The sequence below is a fragment of the Erigeron canadensis genome, chromosome 4 (assembly GCF_010389155.1).
Source record: "Erigeron canadensis isolate Cc75 chromosome 4, C_canadensis_v1, whole genome shotgun sequence".
Taxonomy (NCBI): domain Eukaryota; kingdom Viridiplantae; phylum Streptophyta; class Magnoliopsida; order Asterales; family Asteraceae; genus Erigeron; species Erigeron canadensis.
Genome location: NC_057764.1, coordinates 38,193,119 through 38,219,643, shown reverse-complemented (window position 1 = coordinate 38,219,643; position 26,525 = coordinate 38,193,119). Strand labels below are relative to the sequence as shown.

The window sequence follows — 26,525 nt, the reverse complement described above, 5'->3', positions numbered from 1 at the left end:
TCACATGCAGTGTACCTGATCGCATGCAGTATAGCAAAAACTGGTAAGCCAAGATCGTTCACAAGAACTTTTATAAGCAATTGTAAAAATTAAATGATTCAAGTAAAATGGGGGGTTTTGTGGCCGAGTTGCCACGTTGCAAGCAGTTAGTTTGAAAAGTCAGTAATCCCTTAGGATTAATCGAAAAAAGAGTTTGTTGTTTAAAACAAGAATTTAAAGGTCACCCATCTTGATTTCGCTTGACATGTTTAGATTGCACATTTGATGAAGTTCAAATTCAATATAGTAGTATAGATACATAAGCGACCCATCAAACAAACATTATAATTGACCATATAGTTGATTGATGGAGGCGACGTATGGTGATGGTGGTGTCGTATAGTTGATTGATCTAAAGTTTTTTTTTTTAAAGGAAGTAGTACAAATATTTTATTTTATAAACAACTAATGATGTAATTTAATATTAAGGAGTGATGGTGATTTAATTTCATTAAAGGTAACTCGTATTTCACTTTTTTTTTTCTTTTAACTTTCAACACGGATGATAACTTTTATATAGTAGTATAGTACTGTATGTATAGATTGATAAACGACCCATCAAACAAACACTATATCGAAAGGACCATATGTATAATTTTACTGAATTTAAATAAAGAGAAAATGTTACAAATGGTTCATATGGTTTGTTATATTCGCATTTTGCCCCTTATGATTTTTTTTCACTGCAATGGTCCATGGACTTTTCATTTCTGTTGTCAGCAATCACCGGGTCAACCACAACAATTGCCACCGCATCATCCACCATTAATAAGCATCATCATGATGGAGGTGAGTGTAATTTCAAGAATGATAAAAATCACAATCAACAAAATAAAATGAAAATTGAAGACGGTACTTCAACATGGATGAATTCGATGATGAAAACGCCGATGAAAATTTTTGGGTGTGCATATAGATCAATTCTTACTCTATTGGTAGATTTTTCTTCAAAAGTTCTATGTGTAGGATCGTTTTTTTCCCTATTTTCTTTTGAGCTTTAATAATGCTTTTATATTTGTGAGTAGTTGAACAAAACTGGATGGCTCTTGTCTTTGAAAATTGAGAGTACAAGTTTCTTGTTTTGTAGAATTTTGTTACATTCTTAGTAGGTATACTACATAAATGATTCTCTTAGAATTTATAAGTTACAAAGTTTTGTGCAATTTTGTCACTTCCCCAATATAATGGGTAGACGACATACAATAATATATTTTTTTTAGAGGATTAATATTTATAAAAATGGGTAATTGAAAAAAGTAAAGAGTTTAATATAGATTTATTAATTGGGTTGTTCTTGTTTGATGAAATTTTTGAATTTTTATTTTGGGTTTGTGAATTTTGAATTTGTTTGAGATCCATTTTCTTTTTGATTAAAAGTGGGTTGAAGATGATGATAATGATTTTTCTTTTTCTTAAAGATGTTTTGTTATAAAAATTTGTTGAATGATTGTATATGTTCTTGGTAAAAACAAGAAGGGAAGAAGATGATTAATGTTGGTAAATGAAGAGATTGAATCGAAAGGACCAAAATGGCCTCACGTGGTATGCATGTGAAAACGTTTAACGGCTAAAACTAACAGAAGTTAGTGTCAAGGACTGCCCGAAACGAAAACGAAAAGTTCAAGGACCATTTGCAATGAAAAAAACGCACAAAGGGCAAAATGTAAATATGACAAACTGTAAAGACCATTTGTGACATTTTCTCTTAAATAAAGGTTGAAATGTTTCCAGGCCCCGTAAAGTACCGGATGTCGGTCCGTTCATCATCATCAGAACAAATATAAGGAAGAATTGATGGAGAGAAGAGAGGCAAGGCGACAATGTCTGGAGGTATCTCATTGCAACCCTTTCGATCCCAGCTTGCCGCCTTTTGAAATAAATCGACGTCCTTTGATTCCCGACCTTATTCTCACTCGAGAACAACGTAATGATCAATATATCTTTTATTATTATTATTATAAATAAGATGATGATGATGATGATGAAGTGTTAAATTAACAATCGCCCATCTTGTGGTTGTAATAAAGAAACCTGAATTTCAATGACCCCAGGGAAAAGAGGCTTGTTTTTTTTAGGCAATTAGTTTCCGGTATACTTTTATATATGCATCTAAAAATAATCAAGCCTACTATTATTATTATTATTATTATTATTATTATTATCAATTTGTAGTAATTGATTGATTTAATATAGTTGCCAGAGCTTACAGACCTAAATATGTGGTGTTCAATGGCAAAAAAATACCAGCAGGAACCGTAGCCAGTAAGTTACTCTTCTTTTTTACTTGTCTTCACTATTTATCGTTTGAAACGTTTTACTTATTTGTCGGATTCAATCTTTGTTTACTCGTGCAAATATATATAGTGATAGCAAAAATAATTAAGCCTGCTTTTATTAATAACATGAGTTTCCCCGTATACATCCACAAATAATTAAGCTTGCTATTACACTAATTGATTGATATTGTAGATTATATAAATCACAGGCCACCTTGCTTTCCACTGAAACCTCGTGGGGATTCTACTGGCAAAGACCTTAGCCTGTCACCACCTGCAACCGCAACAGGTGAGTTACTCTTCTTTTAGTTGTTGGGTTTCACCAGAAAAGTGGCTCACTTGAAATGTTTTAGTTGGCTGGATTTAATCTTTGAACTTGTGTGCACAAGGATGGTACTTAACAATACCCGATGTAGTAACGCGGAATCCTTGAGTTGCGATGGGGAATCTCCGATCCAGTAAACGGGGGATGGGATACTATGAAATCCTGATCCCTGTATAGTACCCCCGTGTATGCATAATCCAACCACATTAGAATTTGAATTGTCCCCCTAGTCTTTTCAATCTGAAGCTAATGACTTTAAGCTTTAACGTTTTTGTTTATAACTTTGATTTTATGTGTGTAACACTTTTTTTATCAATAGTTGAGTCGATAACCTCCTTAGATAAACATCTTGGGGGGTGGCCATGGAAATGGTTTTGGGACACTCACCCGGATACTCTAATTTGGCCGGTACATATGATTCAAAGACATGCCCTCCTCGGGTTCCATGAATATGGAAAACCTCATACGTTTGCGCGAGACTAACTTGCGACCTGTTTGATCCATATATTACATATATAAGCAAATAGGGTTGACATTCATTACATTGGTGTATTCTTATACGTGTTAACTCAATCAATAGGAACCAACGCTGAAGTGGGTGGGGGATCCAAGGGCCCTGCTGCAGATCCATCAGAACCAGTTGGTGAGCGGCTCTACTTTTGCTAAAGTTAACTCCATTCATTCTTATAGTGGTTAATAATCATTCGATTTCACAGTTTAACTACCAAAAGTGTCTGATATATTTTGTCTTTAGCAATGTGATTATCTCATTTACTTTAAGCTCTTAGATTTTGTTCATGCATTGGGTCTTGATCACATGTTTATGATAGTCTCATATCCTAAGGGACACATTCATCTCATAGTCTCTTTTTGAAGTTGTTTATGATTGCTCAACCCTTTGACCTATATATACACTTGCTGAAGTTTCATTGGCTTGTGGTTCCTTTTTAATTGATAGGCATCAAAGCTGAAGGTATGCACAATTACCCTCTGAAGTCCCAGCCATCAACTGAATCCCTGGTCATTGATCTAAATTCTAAACCCTGCACCAGCAGGAACTGCTTCTACTGCTGGTAACTATTGCAATCCATTCTCATTGTTTTTTGGTTTCACAATTTGACTACCAAACATATCAGAAATCCTTAGATTTCTATGGGTTTTGCTATATTGCAATCTTTGCATGTTATTATCACTTCTGCTTAACTTTGGATTCTGTATAGGTTATTTAATTTTTGTTCAATAAACGTCAGATTGTGATTTTCTAGATAGCTTGTAAGAGCAACTTTCAACCCATTTGACTGACTAATGATATAAATCTCGAGACAATTTTACTTCGTCGTAACCAAGTCTTATGAAAATGCCATATTGTGTATGTTATCATTCTGCTGGTTAATTGCCAGGCACCAAAGCTGAAGTGCAAGGTGGATCTCTTCTCAAGCGACCCTGCGACGTTCTTGGCGAGTCAAGTGATATCTTGCGGGAGGTTAAAAAGCAAACGGTGAGTACTTTTTCTGCTGCCCGTAACAACAAATCCACTCTTATTGTCGTTGAATTCCACCGGATAGTTACTAAGCATACCATGTTTGTTGAAAACGCCTGGATTAATCTGGTCAATTGCAATTTTAATGGTGTCGGTTCAATTTGGATTCTGTACATGCCTTGAATGTTGACCATGCTATGATAGTGTCACAACACAAATGCAAATCACATTGGCTTATGGTAATATTGTATTGGTTAATTTTTAGGTAGCAAAGCGGAATTGAAAGGAGGAACCACATTTAACAAGGATCTTGGCTAGTCAAGTTATACGGGTGATCCACTCTTAGATTTTGGTTTCGAATGTCGATGAAGATGTTGTGGAATGTTTAAATAAATTTGGGCGAATGTTGGCCTTTGTATTATCACTTGTCTGTTTCTCTGGATTCTATGCGTGTACTATCTGTTGACCTTTTGGTTATGAGCGCCTCTTATTGTGCGTCGAATAGGTTGCCCGTAGGGCATTTTAATATTTTCTTTGCTCACGAACCCATCGAATTCTTTAAACTGTTGACTTGTGAATGGCTCAATTTGGGTTATGTTTTGTTCCCTGACAGGTCAAATAAGTTTTATAAAAACAAAACAAGTCAGGCAAATAGAAAGTTGCCCAAAGTGTCACTTTTAACTGCATAAAACATCATACCTTCTGCCTGTCTCAATTTGGGTTATGTATTGTAAAAGTAGAATAAAGATTTGTAAGAAAAACCGTAAAACCAGAGGGACGAATTGCACCTCTTTGTTTTGAAGGGAAAACCAGTTTGTAGGAGAAAGGGTTGCCAAGTAACCACAATGCAAGGGAAGACCAATAATTTGGTGCAATCACCTTAGCTCATGCTTGTTGCTGGGTGCACAATTGGCTTAGCTTTATCGAGTTTGAATGACAAGATAGTGTTGAATTATTTAAATACAGAAAGCCTTTGCTTAAGCTATAATGAAGAATAAAGATCGGTCCTTTTTAAGGGTCTATTTTTGCAAACTAATGGGAAATGGATATAATACGTTCAAAGCTTTTGTTTTGTAGCAAGTGGAATGTAGATATTTGGTATAAAATTAGGAGCCTTTCTTACATGAGAGATTGAGAGGTGCGCCTAGGCCATAGTCATGTTGACCTTAATCACCTTCTTTAATAGTTTAAATATTACTTAAAATGTTACTAGTAAATCGTAATACATTTCCAAAGCTAATTTATAGCTAAAACATGTTAAGTTATCGAGTTCACTTTAACTTTAATAAATTTAATATTAAATATTAATATATGCAAAACTGAGTTGTGTGTTTATACAGGTGAATACGCATGCCTATCAATCTATCATCGATCACGAGACTCAGCATTTAGATTATAAACTTGAACTACTAATGCGAAATATCATGGATTCTTTTGGTCTTGCTCTTTAAGTCGAAGACTTGGTGATGATGACCGTTGAGTCTTATTCTCATGTGTCCAAGTCCTTTTAAGCTCCGATATTTTGGGTTAACATAGATTTGTTACTTAAAAACAAAATTTCATTTACATGTTACAACCTATATCTTTTCATGAACTATCGATTTGTATATAACAGATTTAGTGCGTTAACATGTGTAGAGTGTCTAAAATTTTAGCCAAGTCTTTTCTAATGTTTTATAAGCATGCACATATAATATTATTAAACTTAAGTCTTTTACTTTACATCATAATATTTCCTTTTATAAGCATCCATTTCCCATTGGCATATAAAAAACTAATAACTTTGGTCTTTAATCATGTACCTTATTCTATATTAATATTGCAGGTTTGAATAAAGTTAATATAGTGAAATGCATGTATATTTTATGTACCTTAATGTGTGGCGCAACTCGCAAGTTGAACATGTCACTTGGAGCTCACTTGCTAATGTACCTTAAATAGTAGTTGATTTACCAACTACATTTCAAATTTCAAATTATTTACAGATTTTCACATATTTTTTGGTTTTAAGATTTTAATTAATTGGCCTGATTAGCTAGTAACTATTAAAGATATATGAGCACTTTTTATGCTAAAAATTTATAGACTTTGAGTCTTGAAGTTTACAATCCCTACTTCTGTTTGATCATTTTGTGATCACTATCATTCTTTATACAAAAACTCAAGTGTTTTCAAGAAGGATAAAATAGTAAAAAATTAATAAAAATTTGTACAGTTAGGGCTTATTAAATCTTCTTGTGTCACCACAACCCATAATAGAAGATGGCAATGTTGACACTTCTTCATTCCCTTCTTCAAACACTGTTCCCATGCCTATGTAAAAAATGGGACTCGATATGGCAATGAAATGCTTAGATACCTAGGTTATCCACATCAAACTTCAAAGTAATCGACTAAACAAAAGTTCAACACAAACTCAAATCTGGACCAAGGCACCAGATTATATAGGAATCAAGAACACAATAACACCCAGTTACTTAGACATATATATAGAGGTAGATCTAGGTAGATAAAAGATTTCAATACATAAAAAGGTTTTAATAAGAAACTAACCATAAGACTACTACGAATATAATCTGGAACAAACTCTCAAAATATGAAAACAAAAGGAGGATGCCATAAGGCATGATATTGATGAGACAACAACAGGAAAATCAAAGAGAATGTTCAGGAAACCTAGGAGAACAAAGAGTGCGTATATATAGCCAAATAAGTCTTCAGACGCACCCTCTTAAGCCCCTCACTTTCAACTTTGAAACTTGTGCCATTTCACTCCATCGGTCCATCCACTTCATAAGATTCTTTATTCTGCACCAAACAGATCAAGTTAATATTAATAACATGCACAATTAAGCTATCCAAATAACACCTTCCATAGCTTAATTGTGAAATACATTAAACATCCAGTTATTCACAAAAGTAATTATGTTGAGAGATAGAAAGCCCTTAATAAAAAATGTCAGACACGTTTTCCTGTGAAAGGTATTTTAGCAATTTCAATAATTCCATAACCAGTTTTTCTCTAGTAAAGAAGTAATCAATCTCAAAGTGTTTGGTTTCTATAATGAAAAACAGGGTTTGCTGCTATTTGAATAGCAGCTTTACTGTCACTATAAACTCGAACATGAGCAAACCTTGTAATACCAAATTCATCTAAAGATCTTACAAACCCAAATAATCTCACATGTCACACCAGCTATCAAATGCTTACGTCAAAAAAAAGAAATGAATCAGCGAAGGAATGTTACTACATAAGAAATAAATCAGTACTTATTAGTAAAAATGGCTATCAGATGCTTATGTCAAAACAAAGTTAAAACTAATAGCAATCATATAGTTCTGTACCTTTCTTTAGTGATCACCTGTTTGGCAGAACAAGAAATGTAAACAGAAAGAATCGAAAGATTAGGGACGGGTCATTGGGTTCTGTGGTGAAGCCCTGAAGGGAGGGCTGGGAGGCATATGTGGGAAAAATTAGATTAAAATTGCCGGCTCTAACTAATGTGTGTGGTAATGTCTATTCATTTCAGGTCAAGTATATGTTGTTGAACATATACATGGGCATTGCAGAGAAGCAAAAACTTACATTTGCTGCTTATAAGTAATGATATGTCTTTTAAAGTCTCCATTTCCAAAACTAGCAAGTAATGCTAAGCAAGTAAGTATTATAAAAGGTCATCCGTTATTTTGTTATTAGCCTATCAATGCCCGTGTTTCAAATCAGATATCGACATACATAATTTGTTAAATTGCCTATCGAAGCCCTGTGTTTTCACACGGAATCTACAACTATATATTATTAAAGATGAACAGACAAAGTCATACAAACACAAAGATTAACGGATTCACACTATGATAGTATGATATGTAAAAGTATGCAACGGACCTCAAGGAAGAAGGGGCACGGGCTTGATCGTCAGGGATGGTGTAAACATGGGTTTAACAACACTGAACTGGCCAGCAAGGGGAATTCTGAAATCTTCCCAGTTCCTGGTGTGGAGGTCATACGAAAATAACAAATAGCCGAAACCAATACCCTCCTCGAATATTGAAAGCGTCAGGTTGACCTTCCCCTCTATGATCTCTAATCCATGTCCTTGAACGAGATTGAACTCTTGGTCAGGTAAGTGTTGCACGGGACAAGTTGACTCCAAATCATACTCCGACCAATCTTCACTAATATGGAATAGCACAACTTGACACTTAAATTCGGGTGGTTGGGGAGGTTATCGTTTTTACAAATAAAAGCTAGATACCCGACTTCCAGCCCAGTAGTGTGCCAACCCGGAACAAAAGGCGGTTGAATAATATGAAGCCCATAATTCAACAAGATACAAGTATCATGCTCTTTGAAGACAGGAAACGCAGCCACATACGGGAAAGACACTAGATAAGTGAAGGGTTTGGTAATTAAAACTAGGTTTCTAGGATCGTCCGTGATGAGGTTGTCATCCTCTCCAGCCCGAATTCCTACTACTATCTGACCCCATTCACCATCCTCTGAATGATACTGACAATATTGCATTACGCCCAGCACATATTGTGCACAATATATCGAATATTCCTCAAAAAGTTTCACATAATTCATACTAGCAAATACTAAACCATCAGGAAAATTGGGTAATCTTTCAAGAGTATTAGTAAACACATTCAAAACATATAAAGTGGCATTTTGAATCTTGAATAAAGATAAACAACCTGATGTTGATAACAAACAGAGTTCATCGTTTATACCAACAAGTCCGTGAAAATTATCTTCAAGCTGTCAATCATCCTCTGATAATGCAAGAACCCATAAACCTCGTTGTCTTCTGCGAAATAGCCCAGGTAAAGCGTGCAGAATTTCTTTGACCGCAAAATTTGGAGATGAAATGTGATTATAAAATCTTTTGTTATTTCTTTTCAAACATACTAATTCCGGAAGATCATACTTGCATAAAATGTTGTTAAGTGGATCTAATCTAGATTAGAAAATATATCCTCCGCCATTACGAGTAAGATTAAGGTAATATTATGAACATAAAATCGTTTAGTGTATATATCGGGTGTTTGTATGTTATATGAATATAAGATCGTTCGGCTGTGTGTGTGTATTAGACGCTCCGCCGCTAGTTGCGGCGGCTATGTCACATTGGGATTTAGATTTTGGGGAAAACGGAATTGCAGAAAATGGGCCAAGACACACACACCCAAACCCTAACTCCTAATGGGTTTTTTTTTTTTTTTTTTTTTTTTTTTTTTTTTTTTAAGTTAATTGCGGGATTCGTCCCTGGTATGTCCATTTTTGTGGACTTCAACCCTTGCTCAAGACTCTTTTGTCAAATAAACTCCACGCTACCCAAATTTATTGCACATCCCATCCATGTGGTTGGTGTTTTCCCAACATGAGAGGGCATTTTAGTACATTCCCCCAACCACCACTAGTTTCCGCCTTCTCTTATCTGTATCTATCTTAATCTTAATATAAGACAGTTGAACTAATTATTTATTAACCAATCAAATCGCTCAATTTAATCAAATTGACTTTCGCTTATGTCATCATTTAGATTAACTATAAATTAAAAATACTTAGAATCATTATCCCAGTATATTATTGTATTAGTATTTTTATATTAATTTGTAGAAAAGGTCTCATTAATTTACACTTTTTTGTTTTCCATCAATAATTTACACTTTTTAATCCTGAATACTTAATTTATATCTACTTTTAGCCATCAACTTGAGATAGATCTTTTATTTATAGCTGAACTAATGACTTATTAACCAATCAAATCGCTCAATTTCACCAAATTGATTTTCACTTATGTCATCATTAAAATTAACTATAAATTAAAAATACTAATAATCATTATCCAAATATATTACTATATTAGTATTTATATTAATTTGTAGAAAAGTGTCATTAATTTAAATTTTTTTGTTTTTCATCAATAATTTAACTAGCTGGGTTGGATCAATGGTTGGAGCTCTTAGCTCTGGAGACAGAGGTCAAAGGTTCGATCCTCATGCCCAGCAAGGCTGGAGGGCCTTTTCTACCTATGGTAGAACATGAAACCAGTCTCTCTATCTTTAGTAGGGGTAAAGCGGTCTACATTTCAACCTCCCCCATACACCGTCGAATACGGTATTGAAACCCAAAACCCGTGGAAGACGGCATTGGGAGTTACTTATTTTTTGTTTTTCATCAATAATTTACACTTTTTTAACCCTGAATATTTGATTTATATTTATTTTAACCATCAACTTGAGGAATGTTTTTTTAAAATTTACAATCATTCTACAAAAAATTATGTCAAAAAATAATGACTTATTAACCAAATCAATATTAACTCCATTCAAGATTCATTCTATCTCTCAATCAAAAAGGTACAAAATTTTCTCTCTTTTTGTATATTAGTTTTGCGTCTTAATGTCTAAAGTTACAATTATAACTCAAATCAAGAGTCATAATTGTTAACAAAAAAATATTAAAACAATCATAATTGTTATCTAATTACCATAGAATAGATTATTGAAAATAAACTATTCATGTTATGGGTTCGTATCATGATCAAAGACATATACTTGAATATCAAGTGCAAGATCATAAACATGTTTATATTTTAATTCTTAATTATCTTTCATTATAATATCACATTATGAGGACAATTGGTTTCAAATAAAATCTATAATAGAGAAATTAGTGTAGTATGTGCCTTGTGAAATGACTACAACAAACAATTCCATCAATATGTTTCGGCTAATAATGACAGTGACAAACCTGTGATTATTGTATTATAACCTGCAAAGTATAACATTTGAAACCGTATATCTTCAAAACTATAAGCTTTTATAACTTAAATGTATGCAGATCTAATATTGATAATATCGTAAGCCCCGAGTCCAGTGTTGGACACGGGTCTAAAATCTAGTTATTATCTATAAATAGCTAATTTTACATGCCAGACGTTGATGCTTAAAATCTGTAATGTATATAAAACCGACGATCGATACATAATAATAAACACATGCACATTACAAAAACGTATCATAAATATAAAAATGTGTTGTAAAAAAGTATTTAAAGTATAACATTTTTGTTATAGCAAAAAATTGAACTAAAAATAAAATTACAGTAATTACTTTAAATTTTAATTTAAAAGGTGATGTAGGAAAACAAATTCAAAGTTGTTGAAAAACATACACTTTGTGAAAAGAAAATTAAAACTGAAAAATTTTAAGAAAATATAACTATTTTCTTTTTATTTTTTTTACCATATTTGATGTTTTCATGTAGGAAAAAAGATGTTATTTACTCTACTCCTAAATTACACATATGTCTGGAAATAGGACTCTCGAAAACCCCCTATTAATCCACCTTCCCAGATGTGATAAGTGGGACTTGAACCCAGATGCATACTTTTAATATCAAAGTTACATTTGTTACTTGTGAATCCGGTATTGGCTGATAAGAAATATACAGATTATGAGTTGTGACATCAAGTTGTTGGTGATAAAAAAAAATAATAATAATATGAGGAAATAAAAAAGTCCAAGATAAAAAAAAATATTTGAGTGGCAATGTATAAAGAAGGCCAAAGTTTGCGGAGAAAGTAAAAAATTTAGAAGTTTAAGAGGCAATACATGAAGAAATCATAGTTTGTGCTCAAAGTCAAAAAATCAAATGTTTAAGGGACAAAATATGAAGAAATCAAAGTTTGTGGTTAAAACATAAAATATGAAGAAATCAAAGTTTTTATTCATGGGTGCAGTGTTTGCCTCTTTGTTAATGGTTACAACTTAATATGGAGTTAATATGGTTTGCATCAAACAGATGGTTACGATTTCCTGGGTTGAATACATGAGTAGCCACTGCAATTATTTGGAATGTGGGTGTCTGTAAAGTTTTTGGGTTTGATAATCATTACAAATGTGTGTTTTTTTTATATCGATTTTAACTATGCTCTACTATGGATCAATGTTGAAGTATTTTATATTTGACACCGCTAATAAACAAAAAAAAAAGTATAATGGAAAAGGTTATTATATTCTTAAGGGAAAAAAAATATTTGAAGTTTGAGAGGATAAAAATAAGTACCGTAACTAAAAATAAAAATATACAATATAATATGGTGCATTTTGGAAATCCCATGATGAAGGGCAATGGACATCATGAATAGTGGATACTGGATACCATACACTATACATCTTGTTGACGTGAAGAATTCCTCAAGACACCCGTCCAGCTGTGCTGAAATGTTCCGACCCATGAGTCAACCAACGAAATATTAGGAGCGCCATCTATATATATATTTTTTTAAAGTGAACTTCATTCATTCAAGAGCGCCATCTATATCTACAGTCACATATCCATACGATGCGGCTTTATGATGGTGGTGCAATTATGGCAATGGGTGGTGGCATGACGACAATAATAGCGGTATGGTTATTAATGTAAAAGTAATTAATGTAAAAAGAGTAATATAATCATTTTAAGGATTGAGATATGTATATTATAAATAATTCATTCAGAGTTTTATAAGTATATTCTGTGTGTATATATAAACTAGTCCTAATACCCGTATGATGTACAATAGCTATATAGATTGTAAAGAAATTCGAATGTGCCTCATACATGATTCGTGAGTATGAAATAAATTGTGGTTAAAGTAAATTGATGATCGAAGTTAAACTAAAATAAACAATAATGATAAATATAATATATGTTTAGTTAGAGTTTTGAATTTACCTTAATGTTTTATAATCACATCAAAATCAGAACTTGTAAGCATAGAGGATAACGACAAATAACCTTGTGATTTCGGATCGTAAACTCAAATTTTGAAGTCTTCATGTTAATAACTTATTGTAAGTAATATAAGTAATAGGAGTTGAAGAATTGAGAAAAAAAACGATAGAATTTATTAATGAAAAAACGATCAATCAGATAAGGTTATAATGTCTTTTGTATGAATAAGCCAAGAGTTTTTATTTCTAAATTTAATAAAAAAATTGAATTTATATACAACTAAAAAACTAATCTAATAAAATAAATAAATTAAAAAAACACATGTTGATCAAGGATTACGTCACGTGTCGTTCCAAGAATATCTAAATTCTGTTTTAGTTTATTGGTAGATTAGTGAATAAAGAGGGGTAACACTAATTTAGACAGATCAAGTTATTTTTCGAGAAAAAAGGATGAACTATATGCTTTATAACGTTAGTATACATATAATGAATAACTAGGTGACAATTCACTAAATGAGCAAATGCTGTCTCTGAGAAATTATGGACCTAGGTCGAGAAAAAATAGCTTATAGGCTAGGTGTAACAAATTATAGTAAATAAACTAACAATTAAAGATTAAATTATGAAGCAATTAGTAACTTGAGATCAAATCTCAGCTCTAAGTTTAAAATCAAAAACTAAATTTGTATTAAAAAAAACAAAATTTAAACAACACAAAAAAGTCTTTGAAAAACAACAAGCAAGAACTGCTATGCTATTATTTTTTTATTAATGATAATATAATATATATTATCTAATGATTTTATATACATATATATTGGTTACAATAAAGAGGAAAGTGATTGTTTGCCTTGTAAAAAGAAAAGTGATTAATAGTGACGTGACAGGTTACAACGACTTGACTAGCGGTTCCAAGATGACGATCTGAATAACCTTTTTTTTTCTTTTATCCGCAAAAGATGTGTTAATGGTTTTTTTATGTGGGTTAAATTATGTTTAATTTGTAAATGAGTGTTAGAATTTTTAATAGCTTTGTTAATTACATATACTAGGGGAGTTCATCGAATTGTCAAACCGTTTAAACCGGAGCAAACCGCGGTATTTGGATTAGTTTGGTCGGATTGAATTGTTAATGTCTGGTCCGGTGATTTAAGTTTTGAAAGACCGGGTTATTTGGTCCGGTTACAGTTTGAGCAAAGAAAAACCGTATAAGACCGGACCGTACTTTATACTTTCATAACTTGAGAAGAAAATTACTTTATATAAACTCATAAAAATTAAAGATTTAAAAAAAAAGAAACACTTTTATGCTCCAAATTACTTAAAGTTTCGTTATAAAAAAGAAAACTTATATTTTAAATATATAATTAATTATACATTTTTATAATAAACAAAAACTTATTCAATATGTGGGTACAATACTTGTTATTAACATATAATAAAGTTTTAATCTGAAGTACGAATACATTAAAAACAAGTAGTTTGACCGCTAGTAATTCTTTTAAAATGTACACTTTTAATTTTGAGTGTTTGCTATGGAACTTAACACAAATCTTGATAATTATATACAGAATTATATGAGAATAAAAGAAAGAAAAAATAAACTTGAAAACCATCAAACTGTCCAAACCAGACCGCTTACATGTCTGGTTCGGTCAGACAATATCCTTGGTTTGGTTTAATATATGTTAAAACCGTTATTACCGGTTTGGTTTGACATTTAGTCAAAACCGGACCAAACCGGTCCATAAATACCCCTAACATATACGAATATATAACTTTTAACATGTATAACATTAAGAAATAAAAAAATCGGACCCCCTAAAAAATCGTACCTCGGTTGATTGACCACCTCGTCCACCCTTTTAGCCGGCCATGCAATTTCAACCCGTTTACTTTTTTAAGAATGTGTTTCGTCACTATGAAAATGTAGATAATCAAATAATTTTTTTGTCAAATATTTTTTCTCCTCTATATCTACGTTATAAAAACACAATATTTAATCAATCGTCTCAAAAGACAATCTCAAACACCTTTTAAAACAAGTAAAAGCCATCTATTGAAAAGGTTCTGCATGACTGCATCTCGCTCTTTGCTATGTGGCATGATACTCATGGATGAGTCTTGTCAACCAGTAACAATGGAAAGGCTAGAGTTCCCACCTGGCCACCTTTGCCCCTTGAAGCTTTATATCATATCAAATCATTACCCTCGGTTCATAAACATGTTGGAAGAAATAAACAAGACAAAGAGTGTATTTGCAAGTCGGAAGTATGTTTGAAATATGTTCATAATTTTAAATGATTAAAGACAATTTACTTTTTTGAATTGTCACGCTTGTGTACTCTTCACATAATGAAGATGGATAAATCTTAAAAGATACAGTGTTAGTTGTAAGTTCAAACGAACTCATTATAATATAAATGAAAGATGGTGGTAGATAAGTTTTAAAAAGTAACTATTGTAAGTCTAGCTTTTGAACTTACTTGCTACAACATAAATGAAAATTGTTGAACTTAAATGAAAATTTGAAGAGTGTTGGAAAAGTCCCAACAACCAGAGGTAGAACCTCGTCAGCGTGGCTATATTATTAGAGTAAGCCATAAATAGTTACTCGTTATTGTGGCTAGTTATTGTTCGTCCAAGTTATACCCTATACGGCTGTACCACTATTTGGATCTTACTTGCCGGTTCGAGTTTTCAACTACGGATTACTTGAATTTTCGAATACTCTTTTTTCATAATAATTGTTTATATAAATCTTGTTTGAAATAATTTACATTCTCTAAGATTTATATAACAATTAGTTATTATGCATACCGATACGAATTGCCTACTCTGAATCATTTAGGACTCATAACCAATAAAGCTAAGTCAATTTTTTTTTTTTTCAAACAATCAAATTTTATTAAAATTCAAAGAGTACATATACGCTTAGGCTAGCAAGGAGCTAGACCCAAAGTCTTACATTCTTACATATCATTTGTTTCCCAATTACACCAAAGAAAATTGCAAGACTTTGCCGGGAAGCGAAGTCATTTAAATCTTCTTCGACGTCTCAAAAAGAAAGAACATGGAAGTATATTTGACCAAATAGAAAGTTAGTACTGTGCATCCGTATGTAATGATTCATTCATTTGGAAACTGTAAAAAAAAAAACTAGCATACTGTATTTATTTACATTCAGTGATATCATGTAAAGCAGGTGGGATCCATACTTAGATTTTGCACTTCTCTTTGCTTCACTTCCTATAATTCAAGTTCTAATAAGAGCTTATTAAACTGTACCCAAATGCTGCTACTTCTTCAGATTATAATACTTGTCCAGAAGCTTCTCTGTGTACTCACCAAATGTAAGCGATTCATTGGCCTGGATCAACTGAATCACGTCGAACCATTATAACGTGCAGTGGTCAAACCATATAATAATTACTAATGCAATACACATTATAATGACCAGTATTATATGTCCACATATTATATATATGCATATAGATATATGTAATCTCGGCATGTATATATCTAACAAATAAATCTGAAGGGTAGTTAGCTACCTCCTGATGGATGTGACCTGTCTCTGGAAAACTTAGTTTTTCATCCCTGAAAATATAATTGATGTAAAGAAACTTGAAAGATTAGCACGTGGCCAATAAACTCGTCATAAAAAAGGTTTTAATTAATCGTGTTATATGAGAAGAAAACCAGTCGGGTTGCATGAATAATGCAAATGTGGATCGTTCCAGTCCTGTTGCTTTTATGCCTTTTGGTGCCTGCCAATAAGATAAATGGACTCTCATACAAATAGCAAAAGGTAGAGCAGCTACTGAAGTTACTAACATCTGACCAGATGGTTTGTGGTTTAAATTATAGATGAGAAGTTCAACATGTAGTTTCCCTGTCTTACTGATATCTTATAGGTAATAGGCGGTGGGATATTGGTAATTATAATATTATACAACATATATTGTATATATATAAAATAATCATTAATACTTAATAGTTAATACTTGATAGAAAGATCAAAAGTCAAGTTTTTAAGTGTCAATATTTGATAGTTTAGTGTTGATACTTAAAAAATTTAACAAAAACATTAACGAAGAACACGTGACGTACGCGGACACAATGAGGTGTTGCACAAAGCCGCCCTCTTGAAAGTATTTCAGTTATGTTGCCGATTTGGTATGCAATTTCATCTTCCTCGTACACCACCTATGGCAAAATATAACAAATGGAAGTAAACAAGACATGTAACCAATTCTTATCCTATATAAATGGAACTATTGTTAAAGTGGGTGGATTTTATGATAATGATCCAAACAAACAATACCCTATCTGTTTGTATCTTGCATAGCAGAAGGTCGTTCCTAGTGGTAAAAATGGGTGCATTTCGGTTATGCTTAATCGCTAAGGGGTCAGCTAGGTTAAGCTCAAAAGTTAAACTAAATAAAACAGGGTAAATAAGTCAAACGGGTAAAAAAATCATCTAAAATATATTTAAAAGCATACCCTGCCTATATTCTTTATTAGAAAGAGTCAAGATTATTACTGTAATAACCTAGTTTCTGAAACCATATCTAACAGATAAGGAAGTGTTTGACTTGCACCCTAGTAACCACCCACCCATTATGCCACCAATAGTATTTACGAAGAGAAAAATAGCTTATTGGAAACCAACACAACTGAAGGGCTTTTGATTACTCAGCAATACATCACAATAAGAAGATGCATGTGTCAAAGAAAGAATATATACTTTGACTATTTGACCTGCTCTTGTTTTGATGTAAAGGCCAGCCGAACTATCTGGGCAAGATATTTTTGAGCCACCTTTAGTAAACATGCCAAAAGTAAGACCTACATGTTGGATTCAAGCAAACATTAAACACATTAGATTATATTCGATCCATTTATAAGAATACAAAATCTCAGTGCATGATAGCTTATGTTGAAAGTTACATCGCAAATACAAGAGATAAATTAACATGTAATAAACCTTGTGTCAAAAATCAAAACTATATTAGAGTTTGAATACTTCAAACAGCAACTGAATCATTCTCAATGAGTCAATGTAATTTCCTTGGAGTTTAAGCTAATTCCAAGAAATAGTTGGAAGTTTGAACATGATGCAGACTGATGAGGCTTAAAGTCAAATTTTTTAATTCTAGTTATATATATATATATATAATAGAGTAAGATAGGTGTACCAGTCAGAGAGCCATGATCCGTATGCCAGCCACACCATGATGACATGGAGTCACCATCTTGAGGATCATTACTGCAAGAAGATTTGTTTTGCAAGGTTATTGGGTCAAGAATAGCTCATTTGTCATAAATGTTTAGGTTAATTAGCAATTTATGGGTCTCATTTACTTGATTCAAAGAGAAATCCTAATGCACCAACAATACCCGATCCCGTCAAAGGAGGGGTATGGGGAAGGTGGGATGTAGATTGTCATACTTCCACCTGAGAGAGGTTGCTTCCAGAAAGACCTCAGGCTCAAAGAGAGATACATATGCTATCCACAAAATGACAAATTTAGAAACTAAAAAAAAATCTAAGCAAATGGCTTAATGTATTGGCTCATAACATTTTTCATAATTCTCCATGTTATAGGTCTCATCTTATTTCCACCAAGTAAACAAGGGATTTATTAAGTTTTTTTGGTATAGTATCGAGTACCATATAAGCGGAACCCACAAAAACCATTATATGTTTCAAAAAAAGAGAAAAGGAATAGTCAAGCAGGACCCTAGTAGACTTTTTAGAAATATAACAAGTCTGACATAATATCATAATTGCCATGCACAGAAAATATTGGGTAGATGGCTTGACTTGGTATATTTTGCCTATACCAGGTCAGACGGTTAAATTTCAACGAATTGGTCAAAAAGTGAACAATTAAACGAATGCAAATCATCCAAAATGTATTCAAAAAGCATAAAACCTCCTAAACAATTTAACTTAGACAATTAGATTATCTTTGAAATAACGGGGTTGGTTATTATAAAACAAAGATTAAAGTAAAACAAATAGGACAAGCTTTTGACCCTTAGATCATCATAAAATTGATGCACGAAAATTCACGAAGCACAAACGATGATTTTCATGATGCACGGTGATTTTCAGTGAAGAGAAACCTATTGTTTTATTTGTTTTACTTTAATACTTGTTTTATTTTACCTGGAATCTTGAAATAAAATTATTTTCTTAATCATTTTTGAGACATTATATAATTGTAAAATTGAAAATAAGAGAAGACAAAAATGTTGGGCCGGATAAGTTCTTCCCCATTAAGAAATTACCAGTTTTGTCCAAAAGATAACCCGCCCATTATGCCGACCAACCCAATCACGTACTTGCTCCTCACAATATGCCACCTCTACACTAGTTGGTGTTATATTTTTATGGACTAACTTATAACAGAGTTGACGTGAAAATTTATTTACCTTTCTTCAGCAGGAAAGTAATATAGCAAACGGCCTTTATGACACCGGGAACGAAACACAATCTGTTCGATGCCTTCATCGGGTTGCATGTCTATTGCATCTGACACTATTCCATTGAGCATCAAAGAAACAATCACATACAGGAGTACTAAAAACAGATTTAAACAAATTCCCTACACTACTAAATACCCGCAAATTGGACAGAGGAAAAAAGAATTGAGTATAAATATGATATCAACAAAAATTACCATATTTATCACAGTGATATGCAACCAATAAACCAACATCAAGAATAAGCTTTCCAAGAACTTTGAAAGCTACATTCAGAGAAAAACCTCAATCAATACACATTTAAATATTAGTATATATCAGTTGATGATACTATCATTATTCGACAAAGCTTAGGGATCAGCAACTTTCAAATTTGGATAAAAATCTACGAGATGGCATGACATAGTTATTATATGTTCAGCCTCAGTTTCTTTAATAATGTGCACATCATCTTTAATTTCTTTCACAACTAATTAAATCTTATAGATAGAGATATACCGGCTTCAAGTTCAGGCAGACTATTTTGAGGCCAAATATTTGATCCACAGTATGCAGGGTACCTGTGCAGCAAAGAACGAGAATAAGGCTAAGTTACTAATGACCGAAGAGCAATAAACATTAGAAGTACTTTGGGAACCAAGAAAAATTGTTCCTTCGAGTCATAAAGGATTTATCACATAACTATATTGCAGATGATGATGATGATGATGTCTAAGGTTTCAGGATCTTACCGTTGAATAAGTGAAGACTCAGTGGTGGGCTTGTCTAATATAGGATTTGCATAAAAGGAACCTTTCAGCAGATCTGCAGCACTTGGAAATAACAATCAGATGTGTGTGTGGAGAGAGAGAGAGAGAGAGAGAGAAATAACAAGCGAGGCTGGATCAGCTGGAAAATCCTTCTCCTTTGGGACCGAGGCGAGGGTTCAATTCTCACTCCCTGCAAAATGGCCAGAGGTCCTTCTGCAGCCTCTCTACATTTGTCTACATCTTACCTTCCCCATACCTCGTGGAATGTAGGATTGGGTACCGTTGATTATATAGATTTGTGTGTGTATGTGTGTGTGTGTGTGTGCATACATAGACAGCTTTTGTTCATTACTTCATACCTGACCACTATAACCTCCTTTAAAATTTGCATTTAATAAAACTACAAAAGATTCAAGTATAAAGATCCAAGGACTATTTCACCTGGTTTTCCTGACTCGAGTTTCTCTTTCCCATGACTCCATCCAAAGTTATATCTATAGGATGACAAACGTCTTACTAAATATACAAAACTAGATTACATTATACCAAAATAATAAAGCTTGTTGGGGTTCACCTGATGGTCAGGGTCCATAAAGTACGGTTATAAAAGGACTCAAAAATATATACGAAATGTATTTGTAATGTTAGAATCATAAAATGAAGAAAAATATTATACTAGAACCATCATCGCAGAATCCAATTATTACTTCATTCTACAGATTGAAGTTGCAACAATTACTGTGACAACTGTCACCCAAACAACCCATAAAAATGTGGCATGAGGTTGACAAACAAATACTAGTTCTATATTACCTGCTTAGAGGATCTTCCAGGTCTTTCTTCACCTTCTCAGGAAGGTTCGCCAACCTAGTACCCAAAAAAAAAAAGTTAAAATCTATGTATGCATTGTTTTTGTTTGTTTGTTTTCGATGATGGGAATAGTTAAAGTAACATTAATTCAAAACAATTCTTAGGCATTTTACCTAGGTGCAAGATTCAGAAGGTTTTGTCTCAACAAAGCGTATCCAGGAACCTACAGGAAATGAAAATAAGTTACAAATTCTAAGAACATCAAATCAATAACCACATGAGTTCTGGACATAACTTTATTACAATCCAGCTATACATGGTTAGTAAGATATTCGATAAGTCAAATTAAAAAGAACGAATGCCAAGCTTTCATACATCAGATATCGATAATATACCCAATCCATCTGGTCCAAATCCTTCTTCAATTTTCGCCGACAAATCAGCATCTTTATCCTATTCTCATCACATTAATACAAAAGTATAACAAGGATCAGCTTGAAAAAGAGTAAAAAAAATGTCTAAAAAGAAACACAGTTTAACAATACACATTATACACATATCATTAATTTCTTAAGCACTATAAAGTTCTTGCTTCAATTGTTTGCTTGAAAAATTCCTTAAACTAAAGATAGTAATAACCATAGCCGCATACCGATTGTCGTTTCTACAAAAAAAATTATATATATGTATATCTATTTTTCTAACCACATATATGACCATAGGCAAACTTTTCTTGTGCTTAGTCTTGATTTATATACGAGAGTAAGTACCCGCACGTTACGGCGGTGAGATGGTGGAGGTGATAGTTAGGTCAGAGAGTGTGATAGTCAAATGCCTACTGCCTCTGCCCTCCGCCCTCGGATTTAAAAATTCGTCGAAAGTATATCTAATGACATCTCTAATGTAAGAGCATGAAATTTTAAGAACACCCATACCCATACAATTTTTATAATTTATCGATGTATGATTTTTGAGATAAAAGATTTTGAATGAATTGGAGGATAAATGATTTATGGAGGAGAGAGAAAAAAGATGATTGGTTGAGATTTGAGGAGAGAGAAAGGGTATTATGGTTATTTTAGATAAATATAGAATAGATGAAAGGGATGTACTTCAAATCAATATTGAAAATTTCAACTCAATGTTGAAAATCCGGAAGAAATCTGCTTTATAATATAGTATAGATATGTATAGTCTGAGTATACACATATATATGTATATGTATGTAAACTTTTTGATCAATAAGGACACCTACACTTGTTACTACTACTCTTAATCCAAAGATTGAAATATTCGAAAAAAAGGGGGAAAAAAGCTTACTTTAAGTTGAGTAAAGGGAATAACAACTGTACGGAACGTAGGAGTGTTTGTGGCGGCGACGGCTGACGTCATCTCATGGATTGGATTTTGGCGCCGTAAAGAATGGGCGGAGACGCCGGTAATTACGTGAAGGAAATAGTGATTAATTAATAGGAACAAGCAGCCGTTACGCAATGGATTCTTCTAATCAAATAACAAGTCATACGGAAATGAACTTTTCAAATCGGGTACTTTGTTTTAACTATAAGTTTGGATTTGGATATGCGGTCAACATCATCGAATTTGGAAATAGAATTTAAAGTATATTTTCTATCTTAGATAAATACGGAAAATAGTCACTTATATACCATCACTATAAAGATAAATTGTTTACGTCTTAACCTTTCTCGTATAGCGTTGAAATATTGGTATCAAAAATCCGTAAAAGACAATATTAAGTGTTATTTTCTTCACATAATAGATCATAAATTAAAACTCATCAATGAAAAACCTCGATCAACAAAAGATATAGAAGAAAAAACTTACTCAAACCCATCACCTAACTAAATATTTGTGGTCATCTCTAAATATGCCAAGACTTAATCTCTAAGTTGGGATAAAATTTGGTCACCAAGAATAATTCCTCTCCCAATATAATAATAAGCTAAAATATTGTTTCATGTAAAAAAAACATATATAAATGTTTGATAACATTATTAATTATTACATAAGAGACGTAGAAAATGAGAAGCAATGTTAGATTCCGTGTAGTAACCAAAGGCTTGTAAATGAAATTTACATTAGGATGAAAACCATGGTTTCAACAATCTTTTGTATGTTTACTTCTCCGTTATCCTAAATTAAATAACACCGAAATAAATTTATCTATATGCTATATAAAGACGACATTTGATGTCTATTTATATTACTAAGTTCATACTATATGATATTCTCAGTATCAACCGTAAGTTCATTATATGAGTCTAGATTTCAATTTTAGGACGTATAAACAAATAGTTTTTGATGTCTTAGATCTCAATATTAAGTTGTACGTTAACGGTTGTTTTTGGTAATTCCTCATGTTCTGAGGTATGTTTGGCAAAACGTTCTAATATTGAAATCTAATACATACCTTTAGAACGCGTAGACAAAAGGTTTCAGATTATGAGGGTACGTAATCTAAAGCTTTTTTTATTGATTGCATGCAAATTGTGGGTGAAAAGTGAAAACACGCCCCTTTTGGTACTTTGAGACTTTGAGTTTAGACGTTTAGTGTTCGAGGTATGGTTGTTTTGACTGATCATGTTGGAGCCTGACCTAGCTGATGAGGATGACATTCTTAGCCAAGCAAGCATCTATATTCTATATATATATATCTAAAAGTTCTATCATGGGAGTGAGAAATTTTGCCGATTTCTATCATTTCATTGATGGTACTTATTAGGGTACTTAATGAGGGTTAATTATTTGATATGTACACATAATTAGTTCATGGTGTTGTATACTTAATAAGGGTTAATTATTTGATATGGTTTTCTTTATTTCATAATTCGTTGATTGTGTTGTTAAAGGCCCAAAGCCCATTCATTCATTCATGTGTTAGTCGTGCCCAACCCAAACAGGCTGCCGATTTGTTTATTTTTTTAAAAAACAAAATTTGTTTATGGTTTTATTATAAAACTCAATCATCTTAATATAATAATTATAACTTTTGGGTGTTCATAGTCCAACCCGTTTAGAATGGAAGCCCAAGGGACGTTTGAAGGACAAAGGAGATGTGTTAAGATGCAACATTAAGTGAGGTAATAATGTAATATGAATTTAATGATTTTCTTGATGAACGTCATCTTCTTTTAGTTTTCGTATCACACTCTCTTCTGTTTTTGCATTCGTATTTCACTAACTAGATAGTTTCATATTTGTAAACATAATTTTGTGTAGTGTTGATTTCTATTAGTTTAATTAGTGTTTTTTATGATTAGTTTTACAATTGGGTTGATGTTAATTGCAGATGAATCTTCATATCGTTATTGATCAGGATTTGTTTACATCATTTTCATGCCAGTGTATCATGAATGTATGTATGTGTTTTCTTTATCTTCGATCTTATGCTTATCTTTGTAGTTTTAATTTGTGATATTTTTTTCTTTATATCTATTGTTGATTTATTGAGGTAATCTTCGTTTTCTCTTGCCGACTGATTTTGACATATGGTTTCAAGGATAATGAATAAAGGGTATTATGATGGAAGTAGAAGTAACTGCTCAGTGCCGAATTTGAGCCCCAATACCTCTACGGTGTATGGGGGAGGTTAAGATGTAGGCAGACCTTACCCCTACCAAGGTAGAGAGGCTGCTTCCAGTTTCTACCTAAATGATAGAAAAGGACCTCCGGCCTTTGCGTGAGATGAGATTGAACCCTTGACCTCTATCTCCAGGGGTCAAGATGTTTACCACTGATCCAAACCACGCTGCTTAAAGGGTATTATGATGGATCAAATAGAAATACAAATCTTCCTCTGTAACTATTTGATATCTAACATTTTCTTTTTTATTTCTCTCGATTCTTTTCAGTTTCTCTTAATTACTCTCCTTTCATTCGTTGATTCGTCATATTTTAATTCACTTTTTTGGAATTTTTGTTGCAGGACATAAAGATTGAATTTATCATAAATCTGAATATCTAAAAACAATATTAAGGTTAGGTTTTTATTAGAATTTTCAAACACACCTTGGTTACCAATTTATCATTTAATTTCCTGATTCCTGTTATTGTTATTTTATTTATTGATGTTTATTTCTGTTATTGTTTGTCTTCAGGCTCTTTAAGATGATTATATGGCAATCATGATATAACTTAAAATGTCTAATAAGATTCTAATATCATTAATTAGTCGCACACTCCATTGATTTAGTTTGAAGCAATTATTGTTTCTGATTCCGGATAATTGTTCCTTTAGACTAATCGATTTAGAGTTTGAAAATCATTAAGAAAGAGAATTGAACATGTAGGGCGAGCTAGCTATCATATTCGATGAGTTGCTTTGGAGGTTGTGGGTCCCAAGACGTGTTGCAGTTGCTTTACCGGCTTTCAAAGAAAGGCTAGTTTGGTTTGCACCCCAATTGCAGGGCATAATCGACATGATTATCAGGTTTGTCGTGCAATATCGAGCTTTCTTGAAGTGAGGTTGATAGATTTGGTGAAATATGTTCTTTTGTTTCAGATGACGAAACTGCTTCCCTTCTTGCTCGATGTTCTTTGAGTTTTATCTTTTTTCAATATATGTATATATCTGATAATTAAATTACACTATTTTATATTTTACATAGCTTTCTTTTTTGTCATAAAGTTCAGTGATTTATGGGTTGTGGGTAATTTGTAGGTTGGTGCATTGTTGCTTGATAATGGAGCTAATGTAAATCTAGGAATTATTTTGGTCAGGTAATAATCTTTAATCTTGATGTGGGTTTTGTTTAGGTTAAGCATTGGTTAAATTTTGACGTTGTTAGTGTAGTTGATATTAGAGCTAAGAAGAATGATTAAGTTGACATTTCTATTGAATCCTTTGTAGTTAACGCGTCGCAGAATATAGTTTAAAATGGAACTAATTTGGTGATATGATGATCAAAATGATTTATTGGGCATCTGGAAAGAATAGTTACATTTGGTTTAGTCATGCTTCAAGTAGGGTGCTAAGTAAGCTTGATTATGAAGCTTGCTGCCTATAAAGTTTTGTCTTACAAACACAGAACGAGTATGTGATGTGTGTTTTGTGCAGCTTGAGGCTGGCCAGCCATATATAATGGATCGAGTATGCTATGCTTCACAGTTACCATCTCATGACCTTGCTGATTAAAGCACTTAATCATGGCTGAATTTTCATTGGGAGCAGATCTACAAAGCTACCAAGTCAATTCCAGAATATAGCAAGGTATAGTCAAGGTTGATTAATAATTATTTCTAATTTGTCGATTTATGAATGACGAGCTCAGTGTATTGTAATCTATTGGTAGCAATTCGTAAGCTTGAGGTATGATTTGTTTTAGCTTTTTCGTTTTTAATGTTTATCTTTCATGTTACCCTATATTTTATTTTATTTTTGGAACAACATATGTATTGCAATATATTAGTACTAAGAAATCCATGATACTCAATGCAATTTAATCAAGTATGCCAAAAAATCCCCTTTAGTGTGACACATTTCAGTTTTCATCCCAAATGTTTCAACATATTTGACTGTTTCTTTAAGACTTGCTTTGATTTTTTGTTATCGGCAAGGAAGTAAGTTTTACTTTGGTCAGTTGTTGTCACAATAATAAGTT

At 32.7% G+C, this 26,525-nt stretch overlaps 2 protein-coding genes and 1 long non-coding RNA gene across 5 annotated transcripts; 1 reads left to right on the top strand and 2 right to left on the bottom strand.

The window, feature by feature from the left end:
* Positions 1 to 1,792: 1,792 nt before the first annotated feature.
* Positions 1,793 to 4,661, top strand: LOC122597886. 3 transcript variants are annotated; one of them, XM_043770469.1, is made up of 7 exons: positions 1,793 to 1,869; positions 2,233 to 2,301; positions 2,509 to 2,604; positions 3,221 to 3,283; positions 3,599 to 3,613; positions 4,041 to 4,138; positions 4,379 to 4,661. In XM_043770469.1, the coding sequence occupies exons 1-7, from the start codon at positions 1,860 to 1,862 to the stop codon at positions 4,436 to 4,438; spliced, it is 411 nt and encodes a 136-aa protein (XP_043626404.1). In that variant the 5' UTR covers positions 1,793 to 1,859; the 3' UTR covers positions 4,439 to 4,661. The 3 variants fall into 3 exon arrangements, with proteins under 3 accessions (XP_043626404.1, XP_043626402.1, XP_043626403.1); XM_043770467.1 differs by having other exon boundaries at positions 1,799 to 1,963; positions 4,386 to 4,661; XM_043770468.1 differs by lacking the exon at positions 4,379 to 4,661 and having other exon boundaries at positions 1,799 to 1,963; positions 3,599 to 3,713; positions 4,041 to 4,132.
* A 1,922-nt stretch (positions 4,662 to 6,583) lies between these two features.
* On the bottom strand, positions 6,584 to 8,812 carry LOC122595928. Its single transcript, XR_006323265.1, has 2 exons — positions 8,007 to 8,812; positions 6,584 to 6,928 (listed from the first exon to the last, which is right to left on the bottom strand). It is a non-coding gene; the product is annotated as an uncharacterized LOC122595928 (long non-coding RNA).
* A 7,122-nt stretch (positions 8,813 to 15,934) lies between these two features.
* LOC122596070 lies at positions 15,935 to 22,469 on the bottom strand. The gene is made up of 15 exons (XM_043768582.1): positions 22,225 to 22,469; positions 21,280 to 21,357; positions 21,078 to 21,127; positions 20,908 to 20,961; positions 20,536 to 20,588; positions 20,077 to 20,149; positions 19,844 to 19,905; positions 19,543 to 19,611; positions 19,295 to 19,400; positions 18,052 to 18,122; positions 17,601 to 17,701; positions 16,964 to 17,059; positions 16,553 to 16,620; positions 16,405 to 16,450; positions 15,935 to 16,229 (listed from the first exon to the last, which is right to left on the bottom strand). The coding sequence occupies exons 1-15, from the start codon at positions 22,294 to 22,296 to the stop codon at positions 16,149 to 16,151; spliced, it is 1,080 nt and encodes a 359-aa protein (XP_043624517.1). The 5' UTR covers positions 22,297 to 22,469; the 3' UTR covers positions 15,935 to 16,148.
* Between the last annotated feature and the right edge of the window lie 4,056 nt (positions 22,470 to 26,525).